Source organism: Pteropus medius, unplaced genomic scaffold (assembly GCF_902729225.1).
Source record: "Pteropus medius unplaced genomic scaffold, Ma_sr-lr_union100, whole genome shotgun sequence".
Classification (NCBI taxonomy): domain Eukaryota; kingdom Metazoa; phylum Chordata; class Mammalia; order Chiroptera; family Pteropodidae; genus Pteropus; species Pteropus medius.
In genome coordinates this window covers 6,084,673-6,097,875 of record NW_024349796.1, presented here as the reverse complement: position 1 = coordinate 6,097,875, position 13,203 = coordinate 6,084,673, and the positions used below count along the sequence as shown (strand labels likewise).

Below are 13,203 nucleotides of genomic sequence, written 5' to 3'. Positions count from 1 at the left end.
TTATTCTGAACTGGCTGCTTCTCCTCTTCCTCAAGTCAGTGGTTAAGACTCAGGAGCATGGTTTCCACGATGTCCTCACACAGCAACAGCTGCACTTAACTGTTGTCTGGTCTGGCCTCAGGCTCTTGACACAGCAAAACACACACACACCCAACCCACCCCCCCCCACCCATAAGATGACCACCTTATTCTGTCTCTCCAAATTTCAAAAGAAAAAAAAAATTAACATCCAAGTCACCCTGCATTTCAATGGGTCATTTTTAGAATCGGTTCTGGCACCCCACATCTCACTGACTGGGGACCGCCCCACCGCTGTCCACCGCATCGCTGCTTGGCAGATGCCACATCTCAGGGGAGTACTCTGAAGTAGGTTACCTCCATATGTACTTTAAGGAACATGCTCCACACATGGTTGTGTAGGAGAATTAGTTTTATAAAAGTCACTTTCAATGAGAAAAGTCAGTGTTTCCTTTCCATCAAGAAGTCTGAAGATTTTTAAATCCGTTTTAACCCACTAGGGTAATTCACAGCAAAAATGAAGTCAGCCAGAAATAATTTGCTGTTTTTCAACTTTTTAAAATAGAAAAGATCAGTTAAAACATTTCTTGTCCTACCCAAATGATGAAATACAGAATTATGCTTCAGAGAGTAACTATATATTAATGAAACATCAACAGGTTACAGATAAACATTTTAATTGATTAAATATATTATTTTCAAGATCTCTTTGAAATCGCACTTGAATTTAACTAATCAACAGCTAAAGGCAAAAAAAAAAAAAAGTTTAAAACCAAAAATGTTCCAACGTGAACATGTGATAGGAACCACTATGTAGAGTAACAGACACTGCTCCCAAGAACAATATTTTTAGAAGAAAATTCATCTTAACATGTACAAGGACAAATCTGTAATCAAAGGCTGAAAGAAATATATATTAGTGCCTGCTTTTTAAAAGTTTATTTTACATTTTAAATACAGTATTTTCCAATAAAAAAACAAACAAACCAGGAAGTGCCTAGTCCCGTGGTTTCTATGCCATATATATACATGAAGCTGACAGACAGCCTGACACGTGTTCTGGATGTAACAGGATGGACACCTGTGAGCTAGGACTACCAAATCAAAATTAAAAAACACAAATAAGCACTGCTTAGGAAAAAATAATCCAGTTTCTGAACAACAAAAGAGAACAGAGTTAGGTATATACAAAACCAGGTATTTAAAAAAAAAATTGCAGCACACAAAAACAAACAGCCCCTTCCTTACGTAGTGAACTGTATATACTGCAGCTAATCAGTGGAAACCCTCCTACGAGAAGTGATTTATGATTTGAATTTTAAAAATCTAAGTATTTCAGTAACAACATATAGTAACAACATTACATGTATATTGCCATCTTTGTCATTTTCTATCTGTACTACCCTCCCTTCTGAAAACACCAATTTCTAGACTAGTCAATCACTTATACATATTTGAGGCAATTAACCCATATTTGTTTCCAGTAAAGAAAACAAAGATGTACCTCTTTCCATCGATAAAGACATAATAGAGGTTAAAGCTATAAAAAATTTAAGCGTGGGCATATACATTTCCAATTCTCTCTAGTAATTCCAAACTGGAGTCATGTAGGGTTTGTATCTAAGTAGTAACAAATTAAAAATGGACCGTCTCTGGCAGTGATTTCCATATTAGTGCAATGTTATTCCTCGTACACTGAATTAGTAGGTGGAAATTTGAGTTTATAAAATTCCTAACTATATGCTTGTGTAGAAAACAGTTTCAATTTGAGATGCTCTCTCCATAAAGCCAAATCAAGACAAAAACGAGTTAATTTTGCTTTGCTACTCGTAGTGTAAATACCCAGTGAAAAGGACCAAGAGTGTGTGGAGGCTTGCTTGGATGAATGCTTGAGAGGTGTTCTATGCATCTTGACACTTCAATCAGCAAACAGGTCTGAACATTCTATTTTAAGATTATCTCAGAAAATAACTCTCTGTAATAGAACTCTGAACCCAAAGCAAACATAACAGCTGTATCCAAAGCAAAACACAATCTGGGTCAGTCACAACAAGAGCGAGTTGAGGCAATTTTTCTTCCTATAATCTGTGAGGTCTTAAGTTTTTAAGTTTAAAAAAATGGTGATCTTCAATCAAAGTCACCTATACCTCAATGTAGACTATTAACATAATGATTTCAAATTAGACGGCACTGTTAACTATGGCCTCTCATAAAACACATGGAGCAGGCAGCAATGGACTAACCATCAGCTAGGTGGGGTCAACGTTGGGATGTTTTATTTCGGAGACTTTAAAGATTTAACACGTAGCTCATGTAACTTCAGCATCCACTAGTGACTCTGCTGGTCAGCTCCCAAGGGCTGGATGAGTCTGAGGAATTCCTTTAATCCTAAAGTATCAATGCTAAAGTCTCAAGGAAATCCTGATTCCCAACAAGAGTTCACAAACCATGAGACCAAAATCAATAGGGTAAACACTGACTCAATGCTCAAGTCAAAACAAATTTCCAAAATAAATGCCATCTTTTGCCCAACCCTAGACTCCAGACTCTGTAGTAACATCTTTATCTAGTATAATAGACTCTGTAGTAGACTGATTTGGACCTCCACAGAGAGTAGGAGTTGTCAAACTTGAGGAGGTAGACCCCTCTCCCTGGGTACTGGTGGCTGCCGGCATACACTTCCTCATGACAGTCCCGTCGGTACACAGGCACAATCTCGTCCAGCAGAGGCTTGCTGGCATTCTTTTTGGCTTTCTCTTCACAACTAATGTTTTCTGTGAGGAAGAAGAGACAAGTCATGAACAGATCCACGAAACCCACATTTGCACCAAGCACTTAAAACTCCATCCTTTCACTCAGAAATTGCTCATTAAGAATTCTCTTATCCATCTACAACTTATGTGTATTTGAGCATATGTTGGTTGGTTGACTGACTGATGCACTCATATACGTGAGCAACCGCTACGTACCGAGCACTGTCTGGCCCCTGGGAGACCAGTGGTAAACACCCAGTGGTGGCAGTGGTCAGCATCCTCTCTCTCTGTGCTCTGACCATTGCTGCTATTCCTGAGCCCCATTTTTCCCCTTCCCCATCCATTCAATTCCTAATTCCTCCCAAAAGGAGAACTCACGCTCATGTGAGTAAGACCAAGGAAAATGTTGCCCTGATCCTCCTCTTCCTCAGCAATATGAAAGTCCACTTTGCTTTAGGAAGGGAGGAAGGGAGCCCATGAGGATTATAATTTTCTATATATCTTAAATATAAAGAGTAAAATGAGAAAACCACAGGAGAGAGGCAGGCATTCGGAGACACACTGAAAATTTAATTACACTCGCTAGGCCTGCATAACCCAGGGATGATCCCGGTGACAAAAAATGAGCTCTGACTTTCAGTTTGCCCCAGTTAGTAGTTTTCTCAACTGTAATGACATAAGGTTAGGGGAAAAAAAACCTCTAGAAACCTACAGGAGTGAGAAAATTATGAACCGGCTTAAAAGTCTCAGTTTAGCATATTAAATATAAATAGCCTCAAGGAAAGTAGGTCAAGGGAATATTCAGCATAGAAGATAAAAGACTTTCGGGTTTAGAACATGGCAGAGTGAACCTGGTGACCGAGTTAACTGTGCAATGGTTGTCATGGCTACTACCAGAAATTTAAACAAGGAAAGGAGAAATTCTCTCAGTCTAAAGGAGCTTAAGGATATGATAATGTGGCATACTGGATGGGATCCTGGAGCATTTGGTAAAAACTAAGGAAATGTGAATAAATATGGACTTCAGTTAACGATAATATACCAATACCGGTTCATTAGTTATGATGAATGAACCACAGTACAATGTAAGATATTAACAATAGGGGAATGGGGTGCAGGGGTTATCAGGAATTCCTTGCACTATCTTTGCAACTTTTCTATAAATCTAAAACAACTCTCAAGGAGTTTATTTTTAAAAAGTAGATGACACATATGTAGGCCCAAATCAGATTTGCTTTATCACAGCAATACTTAACATGAAATGTCCTTCATTGACAAATGAAAAATAGAAACATTCAAATTTGCGCTACTGCCTATAAGGATATCCATTAAATAGATTATTGATCCATTAATTCAAGAGCCAAATCTGTAAACTAAAGATTACTAGGATAGAGAATAATGCTTATTTTGTCAATTTAAGCAAAGACTTGGGACCTGGAGACAATGAAGAAAGTGGAAAATTATAGGATGGGTTACCATCCGTCCACGCTTCAGAGAAAACAAAGTCCTCTGCCTTTCAAGGCCTAATGGAGAAAAAAAACAAAGGATAGACCAAAAAAAACTGGACCCTTCCTCCATCGAGTCCAAGCTAAAATGATCCCCCAAAAATGCACAATGTGGACAAGACATGGTGGCATAGAAGCCTCCATAAGGAAGAGTGTGGCATATAGAGCAATGATTTGTGGGTCACCTCTTAGCAAACAATCCTTGGGAGCAATAAATGCTCGCTGTCATTACTGTTAATACAGAATTTTTAGTGGGTTAGTTTTAGCTGCACATCATTTGAAGGTTTGGATTGGCACACAGACAGGCAATGCCATTTTCCATCTGAGGGTACTATATATTAGAGCAAAGGTTCAGGATGTTAGGGTTTTCACCTCTAGACAGGCCCTGGACCCCAGACATTTTTACCTGTGCTCTTCCCAGCAGCAATAACCCCAAAACATAACAGCTGAGGGCCCAGACTCAGAAGCAACCTCCTTTTAGAAGCTCTCCAGCAGGCAAGCCAGGAGAAACATATACCCCAACCTACTTCTGAACAGAAGATTCTTCTGTATTATTCACAAAGCTCTTTATAAGTACAATAATTTGCATACATACACACACAAAACCTTTCTCTCTCAGGTATTTGTAAACAGTCTGATTTTCATGAGTCCCTGCGACACTCAGTCCCAGGTCCTGATGTTGCTGAGAGGCACCAGAGACAGTGGGAGTGGCGCCTGCTCTGCAGTCTGCCTGGGTCTCTCTCTCTCACCTCTTCTTGTTTTGTCCACTCCTGTATTTTCTCTTTCTGGTTTAGTCAGTAGTATATATGGGCAATACTCTACCTTGCTAGTGGTACTCAGAAATAACGATGGCCGAAAATAAAATGCCATGCAAGACAAAGCAGCTCCTAAATGACACTGGCCCGTGTGAGTGCTCCCGTGCATGACCCCAGAAGGCCCAGACACGGCATGGTGTGGAAACATGGCTGCACGGTGCATCTCAAAGGCTGACTGAACTTTTAAACTCCCTCCACGCACCTCCGATGACTGACTGCCTCTTTAAACTTATCCCAATGTAATCTCCCAACCCTCTTCAAAAACAAGCAGTCTGTCTGCAAATTGCCTGAAAGGTTAGTGAGTTCCCAGAACTGAGGACAAGGTGCTTTTCCATTCTCAGTCAGGCGCTCCTTCCGTATCACTGTCAACCATGGCAACGAATACCTAAGTGCTCACCAGGTACAGTGTATAAAAGCCCTAAGTTCTAACTTTTCTGTGAAACAAAATTAAGGAGACCATCTTCTCAATTAATAAGCAATACATTTTATAACCTACTCCCTAGACCAAATAGTTTAGAATGTCCTTGGAAACAATTTTGTCTACTTAGAGAAAATAAGAAATTATACTCTAATAGAGAAGAACAAGTAAATTTTTTTTTAGGTAAGATGTTCTGGTGAGTTTCTGTATTTACATAAAAAAATCTCAGAATGACCTCAAAAGCTAATGTCAGAAACAAATTTAAATAAATTCGAGTTAGAAGCATTCCCTGCTTGCTCCTTTAAAATTGTTCAAAATGATCTTGTGCATTTAGCTTTTTGACACACAAGCTGGCAGTAAAATAGTGTAAAATAAGCAGAAAAGGAATGGCCAAACATATCTTCTAGGTATTCAAAAAAATTCATGCTCAGGCACCAGTCCCCTAGGACAGGGGTCCCCAAACCCTGGGCTGTGGACTGGTACCGGGCTGTGGACCGGTACCAGTCTGTGGCCCATTAGGAACTGAGCCACACAGGTGAGTGGTGGGCCAGAGAGCGAAGCTTCATCTGTATCTGCAGCCGCTCCCCAGCGCTAGCATCACCGCCTCAGCTCCACGTCAGATCGGGCGTTAGATTCTCATAGGAACACTGGTCCCTGGGACCAAAAAGGGTGGGGACCACTGTCCTAGGAGGCTGGCCTTTCTCACAACCTGATGAAGACAGTGATTCCTGGTCAGGAAGTGTTAATGAGGAAGCATAAGGCTGTCTGACATCTGAACCGCTACTATTATTCCCAACACACAACCCAGCAGCTACTGAATATGGACCCATGTTTCTACCTTCCTCCTCTTCCTCGTCATCGCTGGACTCACTGACATGCACGCTGACAGCAGTGTTTGGAGAGTCTGTCCATTCAAAATATACCCCAAACCCAATGTCGTAATTGTCTGTAGCAAATTCCCAAAAGAGATACGATCCTTCTTCGTGGGTGGGTACTCGAACAGTCACCACTTCTCCTCGGCCCACTGTAATCACAGAATCTGCGTCCTGCCGAATCTTCTCTTTAAAGTCTTTGATCTGGGGTCGTGTCCACATGGAAGGAGCTGCTACTACTGGAAGAGATTCTAAAGGCAACAGGAATTACAAAAGCTAAAGAGGATGAGCCTTCACCTGCAGGCAGTAACGCTGGCATATGATCACCTGCCAGCCACACTGGGGGCACCAAGTGCAATATGGTCTACCCTAGAGCAAGGACTCAGAGGAACATAAAGGCCTCCCCATGGAAGACTCTCTCCAAATTACTATACTGAACAGTGTCCCAAGTATTTAGAGGTCGTCATACCACTTCAAGACATGCGATCCGCAATCTTAGAAGTGATTTTTTTCAACATTAATTACATACAGGGATTTAAGAATGACCTTGGAAACTTCCTAGCTGGAGGTGGGGAAACAAACCGTCTAACAAAGAGAGATCTGGACTTAAAAATAAATTCACTTTTGGATGTGGACAAAGAAAGCTGGGCTTTGACTTCAGTCCCCTCTGTTGGAAAAGTGCTGACCTGAGTTTCCCAACGTTCCAGGGGCTATTCTAAAGGAGCCGACCCCCCTGCCCCACACCACCTGGAAAACGTGGACAGGACTGGAACTGCTAGGGACTGAGTGAAAAGGGCTAAAATCTTGTTACTGAGCAGTATCCATGTGCACTAGACTACTCGACAGGTTTTCCAGAGTCAGTCATAGAGCCCTTGACAAAGATTCTTTTGAAAATATTGGTAAACTGTTAATAGGAAAAAAAGGTGGGGGGTGGGTATAAACCAAGGGATTTCAAGGTCTTTTCTGAAACTCTTTTCTGTTACTTGTTCTAAAGAGACAAGGAAGAGCTCTGAAACCAGCTTTCTTACAAACCACACCACCATGGTTCAGACCTCCCAGCTTCAATGTCCCTTCCCCAGGAAAGCCTCTGCTGTCCTAGTCAGGTCACATCCTCCATATTCACGCTCTCAAACTACAGTGTACCGCTCTCTCCATTACAGCACTTAACCGGAGTCGCGGTTTACATCTGTGTGCTTCTCTGCCTCAGCACTGCACTTGTAGCACTCAGAACATCTTCAACCAACTGAGGAATGAACGAGCAAGCTGCCCATGAAAAGCTAACAGGCCTTTGAGAATGCTAAGTCATCTTTTAGGTAACATACTTTAGTCTCAAAAAATGTGCTGTGCTATAAGGTAGCCAGCCTCCAAGATGGCCCCCAGGGATCCTCACATCCGGGTATTCACGCACTTGTCAGGTCACCACCCAAAATGTATCAGGGTTGGTATGTGGGACCAACAGAATGTGACGTAAGTGTTGACGTATTTCTTCTAAAGTTAGGGCATAAAAGACACTGCCAGTTCTGGTTTGTTCACTTTTAGATCCTGTGCTCTGGAGGAAGCCAGCACTGCGCTGAGGACACTGCCCTAGGGAGAGGTTTCATGGGGCAAGGAACCGAGGCCTCTTGCCAACAGCCACCCTGTGAGGAAACCCTTTGGGAAGCATAGCCTTCAGTCCCCAGTCAAGCCATCACATGACTGCATCTCAGCCAACATCTCAACTGCAGCCTCATGAGACGCCAGGACCACCACCACTCAGCTAAGCTGTTCCTGAATTCCTAACCCACAGAAACGGTGTGAGATAATAAATATTATTATTTTAAGCTGATAAATTTGGGTACAATTTGTCACATGACAACCTATATATATATAATAAGATGACCCAGAGTCCAAAGGACATCTGATTTATTCTAAGATTATTAGAAGTATCAGATTCAGACTAAAAAAGAGTGAAAACAAAAGAAAAAAATAATAATAACAAAATAAAAAAGAGTGAAAACACATTCAACTTTCGCAAACACGTAATTGCTCTCCAAAGCTAGTCAACCTCATTTCTTGATTTTTGCTCTTCACGAAGTCTAAACTATGACATCTGGATGAATACATACAGCAAACTGTACCTTTTGGTCCATTCTCCAGGACTTCTTCTGCAGCTTCTGGTTCAAGTTCTTTTTCAGAGTTGTCAGTGTGGGTTTTGGCCTGTCCATTAACTGACATCATATCACTTGGTACAGCTGCATTCGCTTTTGCGGATGTAGGCAATGAAGCCCCAGCTACTGCCACTTCCTGTTGTTTCTGTAATGCTGCCTACAAGTCGAGAAAAAGTGTAGAGAAAAAGTGAAGGTACACTGACCAGGAAGGCTAAGAAATGAGACGTTTGCCCTCAAATGCATTCTGACCCCATGTTTTTGTCCTATCAAAGCACTCGGCTCCGAGAAATTACTAATAAATTTTATTAGTTTTTATCTTATCTATAATGAATATTAATGGCTCAAGATCGAACCAACGGTTAAGTGATAAAAAGTTAACATAGATGAAAAACTGAAACTGAGAATCACAGAAAAACTAATCAGGAAAAGTTCAAGTAGGTAGAAATAATCGACTCAAAATAAAATTACTGAGGGCAAAAATTGAACATAAAATTGTTCATAAAATTGATAGAGAAAAATCTTGATAAAACTCATATACATAAAATTTGAATCAGGAAAATGAAACTTGGTAGAAATAAATGATCACAGAAGAAAATTCACAAAGGCAGAAGGTGTTATTGGTAAAATCTGATACTAGTCCTCAAAGTAACCAACAAATCAAATGTGGACAATTATTCTAAAATGGAAAAAAATAATATGTCTTCACTGTAAACTATATATTTATACAGAGAAAAATTCTTACAATTAAATTGAAAACTGTTATTCATGTAGAAAATAGTGACCTAAGAATTAAAAAGGCTTATAAAATGGCGTTTGAGATCAAAATACTTTCTCAATGAAAATTTGTCACTCTTCACATAATTATGATTAAAATATGTGTATTCATAAATATGAAATCAAAATGTCTTCTGAGTCAAAATGGGAGTGTAAAAACATCTTAAACACAAAGGACAATTATTTTGGGACATTCCTTTCTTATATCAAGATGGACAGATACTAATACTACTAAAAATACCTAAGTAATCTTAATACCTTAAGTAACTTTTGCGGGAACTTTGTACGGCGTCATGATTTTTCATAAATTGAACACACCCATGTAACCAACAGCCAGATCAAGACGTTCTCTGCACCGCAGAGCAGCCCCCCCGATGCTTCTTTCTAGATAACCCCCCCACGCCCTCCATGGTAACAACTCTGACTTCTCTAACTTATAACACTATCGAGTCTTTGCCTGTTTTTGAACTTCACATAAATGGAACTGTATATTATATGCTCTTTTTTGTGTGTCTGGCTTCTTTCACTCAACATTATTTTTGTGAGATTCACATATAGGATCACAAGTAATTCAGTTTTGTTTGTCTGCATTGCTACAGGGCATTCCATTGTGAAAATACAAAATTTATTTGTCCATTCTACTGCTGATAAGTATTTGGACATTTATGTAACTTTCTTAAAAGAAAAAAAAAGGAAGGAAAAAATATAGGGGGGAAAAAAGCCCTTATAATCTTATGGGATAAGGGATAATGACATAGTTTGGCATATCCGTATATACATTTTACTTTACATATGATTTACAAACCAATTACTTAAAACACCTCTCGCTGCTGCTACTGCAGGCTAGTAATACTCTTAAGAACTCAAGTCAGCACACTCAAAACATTCACTGCATGGCAAGGACAATAAAAGCATTCTGCTGCTGATGAACTGGTCTAGTTCCACGGGTCCCTTCTCCAGTAAGGCTTTCTTGAAACTCTAGCAGCAACTCCTTTTCCCGGAACCCCACTACCCATGAACATACATCGATTCTATATAATGGACTAATTATTTATATATATGATCTCTCTTCTATACTTTGGGAAGTTTTTAAAAGCACAAAAAGGTACAGGAACAATGTAACACTAAGGTAACCACACCCCCAATTAATAAGATGGCCACATTCTGTCATTTTGCTCAGTATTTTTATGAAAATTAATACTTTATGGGGGCTGATATTCTTTGTTCCTTCCCTAGTCCCTTTCCTTCTCTTTCCAGACAATCTATCAATCTGGTAAACAGTGTGAGCACTGTAATCTAAAATTATGGCTTTCTAGTTGTTTCAAAGAGTCTTGGTTTGGCCCTACTTGACTTTGTATTCATTAAGTGATAGCAACCTATAAACAGGACAATGTGTAGGAGCTATCTTATAAAAAACTTATTTCAATGTCCATAAGAGCAGGAAAAGGGAAGTAATATGCTAACACAGAAACAGGCTTTAGAAGACAGGAAAGAAATCCCTCAAAAATACCATTAATTATCCTGAATACACTCTGGTTTGACATACTCCCTCTTCTCATGGATTACACAAACCCTACAGTGCTTTTTAACTACTCATTAAAGCTAAAGACTAAGGGAGAGAGGTATTTTAGGTAAGAATATTAATTTTCAAGGAATTTAAAGAGCTGGTAAGAATATTAATTTTCAAGGAATTTAAAAACCAAAGATTACTTCATTTAACAAGATATGTTGAACAACTGTAAGGTAATACTTTTCTTCACTCAGATTTTTTGACAGGTAGTAATTGCTTTATAAATGAAAATTAAATGAATAAGCACACTTAGCTAGATTGTTTTGTTTGCTTGGTTATTTATTTCTTTTTAACAGGGAACGCTGCATGAATTCGCATGTTGCCCTTGTGCAGGGGCCATGCTAATCTCCCTGTTCCAATTTTAATAGATGTGCTGCCAAAGCAGCTCCTAGATTAAGTTTAAAGAGGCATACTATGCTTCTGCACGATGTAAAAAGTGAATGTAAAATCAGTTGCCTTCCATATGTACAAAATACTTTCACAGGGTAACTATTTTCTCATTTTATTCCTCTGACAGTCCTGTGAAATTAATAGGACAGGCCAGGATTTCATATCCTATCCTTTACTGGCAGAAACAAGATCAAACAAGATAATGGCAAAGATGGGACAAAATCCAAGTGTTATCTGACCCCCCCCATCCCATGTGTTTTCCCCTAAACCACCTAGTCACATGCAGAAGCAAACTATTTGGGGGTAGGGAGTGAGAGGAGGTCTACCAACATACTGGAGGTGCTCACTAACTAGCTATTGAACTCAACACAAAGGCCAAGATGGACCCAAGCTCTGTAGAACCAACCAATAGCCTTAGGGGAGGGGTCCTCCCACTGAAAGCTATCTGGGCCTATGACAGTGCACTGTCTGAAGGATGTCCTTGAACTAATGCTAGTTACCCAAGTCCTCATGGTTCCAGGACCACTGTTAGAATCCACTTCAGACTCACTGAAATGACACTCTGTCCATACAACTGCCAAAGACCTCTAGGACAATCTAACAGCGGCCACATCATTTGTTGCTTCAGTACCATATGTTTTCTTTCATAACTGCCACACTAAAGACTTTAAACACTGAAGTCTTCCTTAAAAAAGTTCCTTTACACCTGACAGGCTAACTAAAGCAAAATTCATAAGCAGCTCATAAAAAAGAACTGGGGTTTCAATGAAACTGAAACCTCTCGCTAGGGCTGAGTGCTGGGGTTGTCTATCATACCTGTTGCTGTGCGAGCTGGACTTGGTACAACTGCTGCATATACTGTTGATAGTGCTGCTCCTGTAACTGGCGGATGAGAATCTGCTGCTGTTCGTAGTTCCCTGGGTACTGCTGGGCTGCGTACTGCTGGAACTGCACGGCAGTCTGGGAGTTTAAAGCTGCCATTATCTGCTGCCTAAAAACATTAGAAAATATATACTAGTCTGACTACAGGAGATTGTTCATGACAAAACCAAATGTCTGTCATTTATTTTTATAATTTATAATTGTTAAATATGATTAAGTTAGTAATGTATACCAATCAGCATGTGTCCCAAGCCCAGAAGAAATATTTAAGAAAATAAACTTGGCCTCTAATTTTTTTACTTAGGGTTTTCAAGGAAAATTTGGTATGGAGAGAGAACAACATATCATCATCACCATCATATTTGCTATCATTTACTGTGCCCCTACTATGTGCCAGGCAATTTTTAAGGCACCACCAAGGTATTAACCCACTGAGTTCCCACCACCACTCTTGGAGGTCAGGGTTTCACAAAGGAGGAAACAGTGGCGTTCGGTAACTTGCCCGAGATCACACTGCTAATATGTGCCAGAACCGGGGCTCAAGTCTAGGCAGTTTGGCTCCATCCTATACTCTTTAACTTTGATGCTGTAAGAGGGTGGACCATCATCGAGGGCAGAGATGAGATATTTAACCGTTAACCACGGCTTCTCTCCCCAAATATATGAAAAGCAGTAAGACGCAGAAGAACAGCTAAAAGATGGTACAGGTGGCCCTGGTTAAGTATAAATAAAGCCAATGAAAATGTGAGGGCCCTTGGCAGTTAACCCATTTCCCGTTTGCCCCGAGAATAATCGCTGGCAGCACTTACCCCGAAATAACTTGCAGGTTACAGTCCTAACCTCCCTCCCAAAGTCTGCCACGAAATATCTCACTTTAATTATTATTTTCACATTGCTCTAGTATATCAATAGCCTTAGGAAACAGATGACATTATTCCATGTACAGCATTCCGGTTTTAGTAGTGGTATTTCCATCTACAAAATACAGTAATTTTCAATCGATGAAAACGTCAAATCCTAGAAAATGTTGCATTCCCACGCGTGATGCTAACATTGTTC

At 40.0% G+C, this 13,203-nt stretch overlaps 1 protein-coding gene and 1 pseudogene across 2 annotated transcripts in view; both read right to left on the bottom strand.

Annotated features, from left to right (window-relative positions):
- Window positions 1-640: 640 nt before the first annotated feature.
- Window positions 641-13,203, bottom strand: part of ACBD3 (acyl-CoA binding domain containing 3) — a 32,204-nt gene continuing 19,641 nt past the window's right edge. The window contains exons 5-8 of one of the 2 annotated variants that reach the window (XM_039883286.1): window positions 12,079-12,253; window positions 8,499-8,685; window positions 6,348-6,632; window positions 679-2,792 (exon numbers count right to left, since the gene is read on the bottom strand). In XM_039883286.1, the coding sequence (XP_039739220.1) occupies window positions 2,581-2,792; window positions 6,348-6,632; window positions 8,499-8,685; window positions 12,079-12,253 (859 nt within the window). In that variant the 3' untranslated portion in view covers window positions 679-2,580. Of the gene's footprint in view, window positions 2,793-6,347; window positions 6,633-8,498; window positions 8,686-12,078; window positions 12,254-13,203 lie in introns of both variants that reach the window. The other variant, XM_039883287.1, reaches the window with a different exon arrangement.
- On the bottom strand, window positions 11,161-11,257 carry LOC120619412 (uncharacterized; annotated as a pseudogene).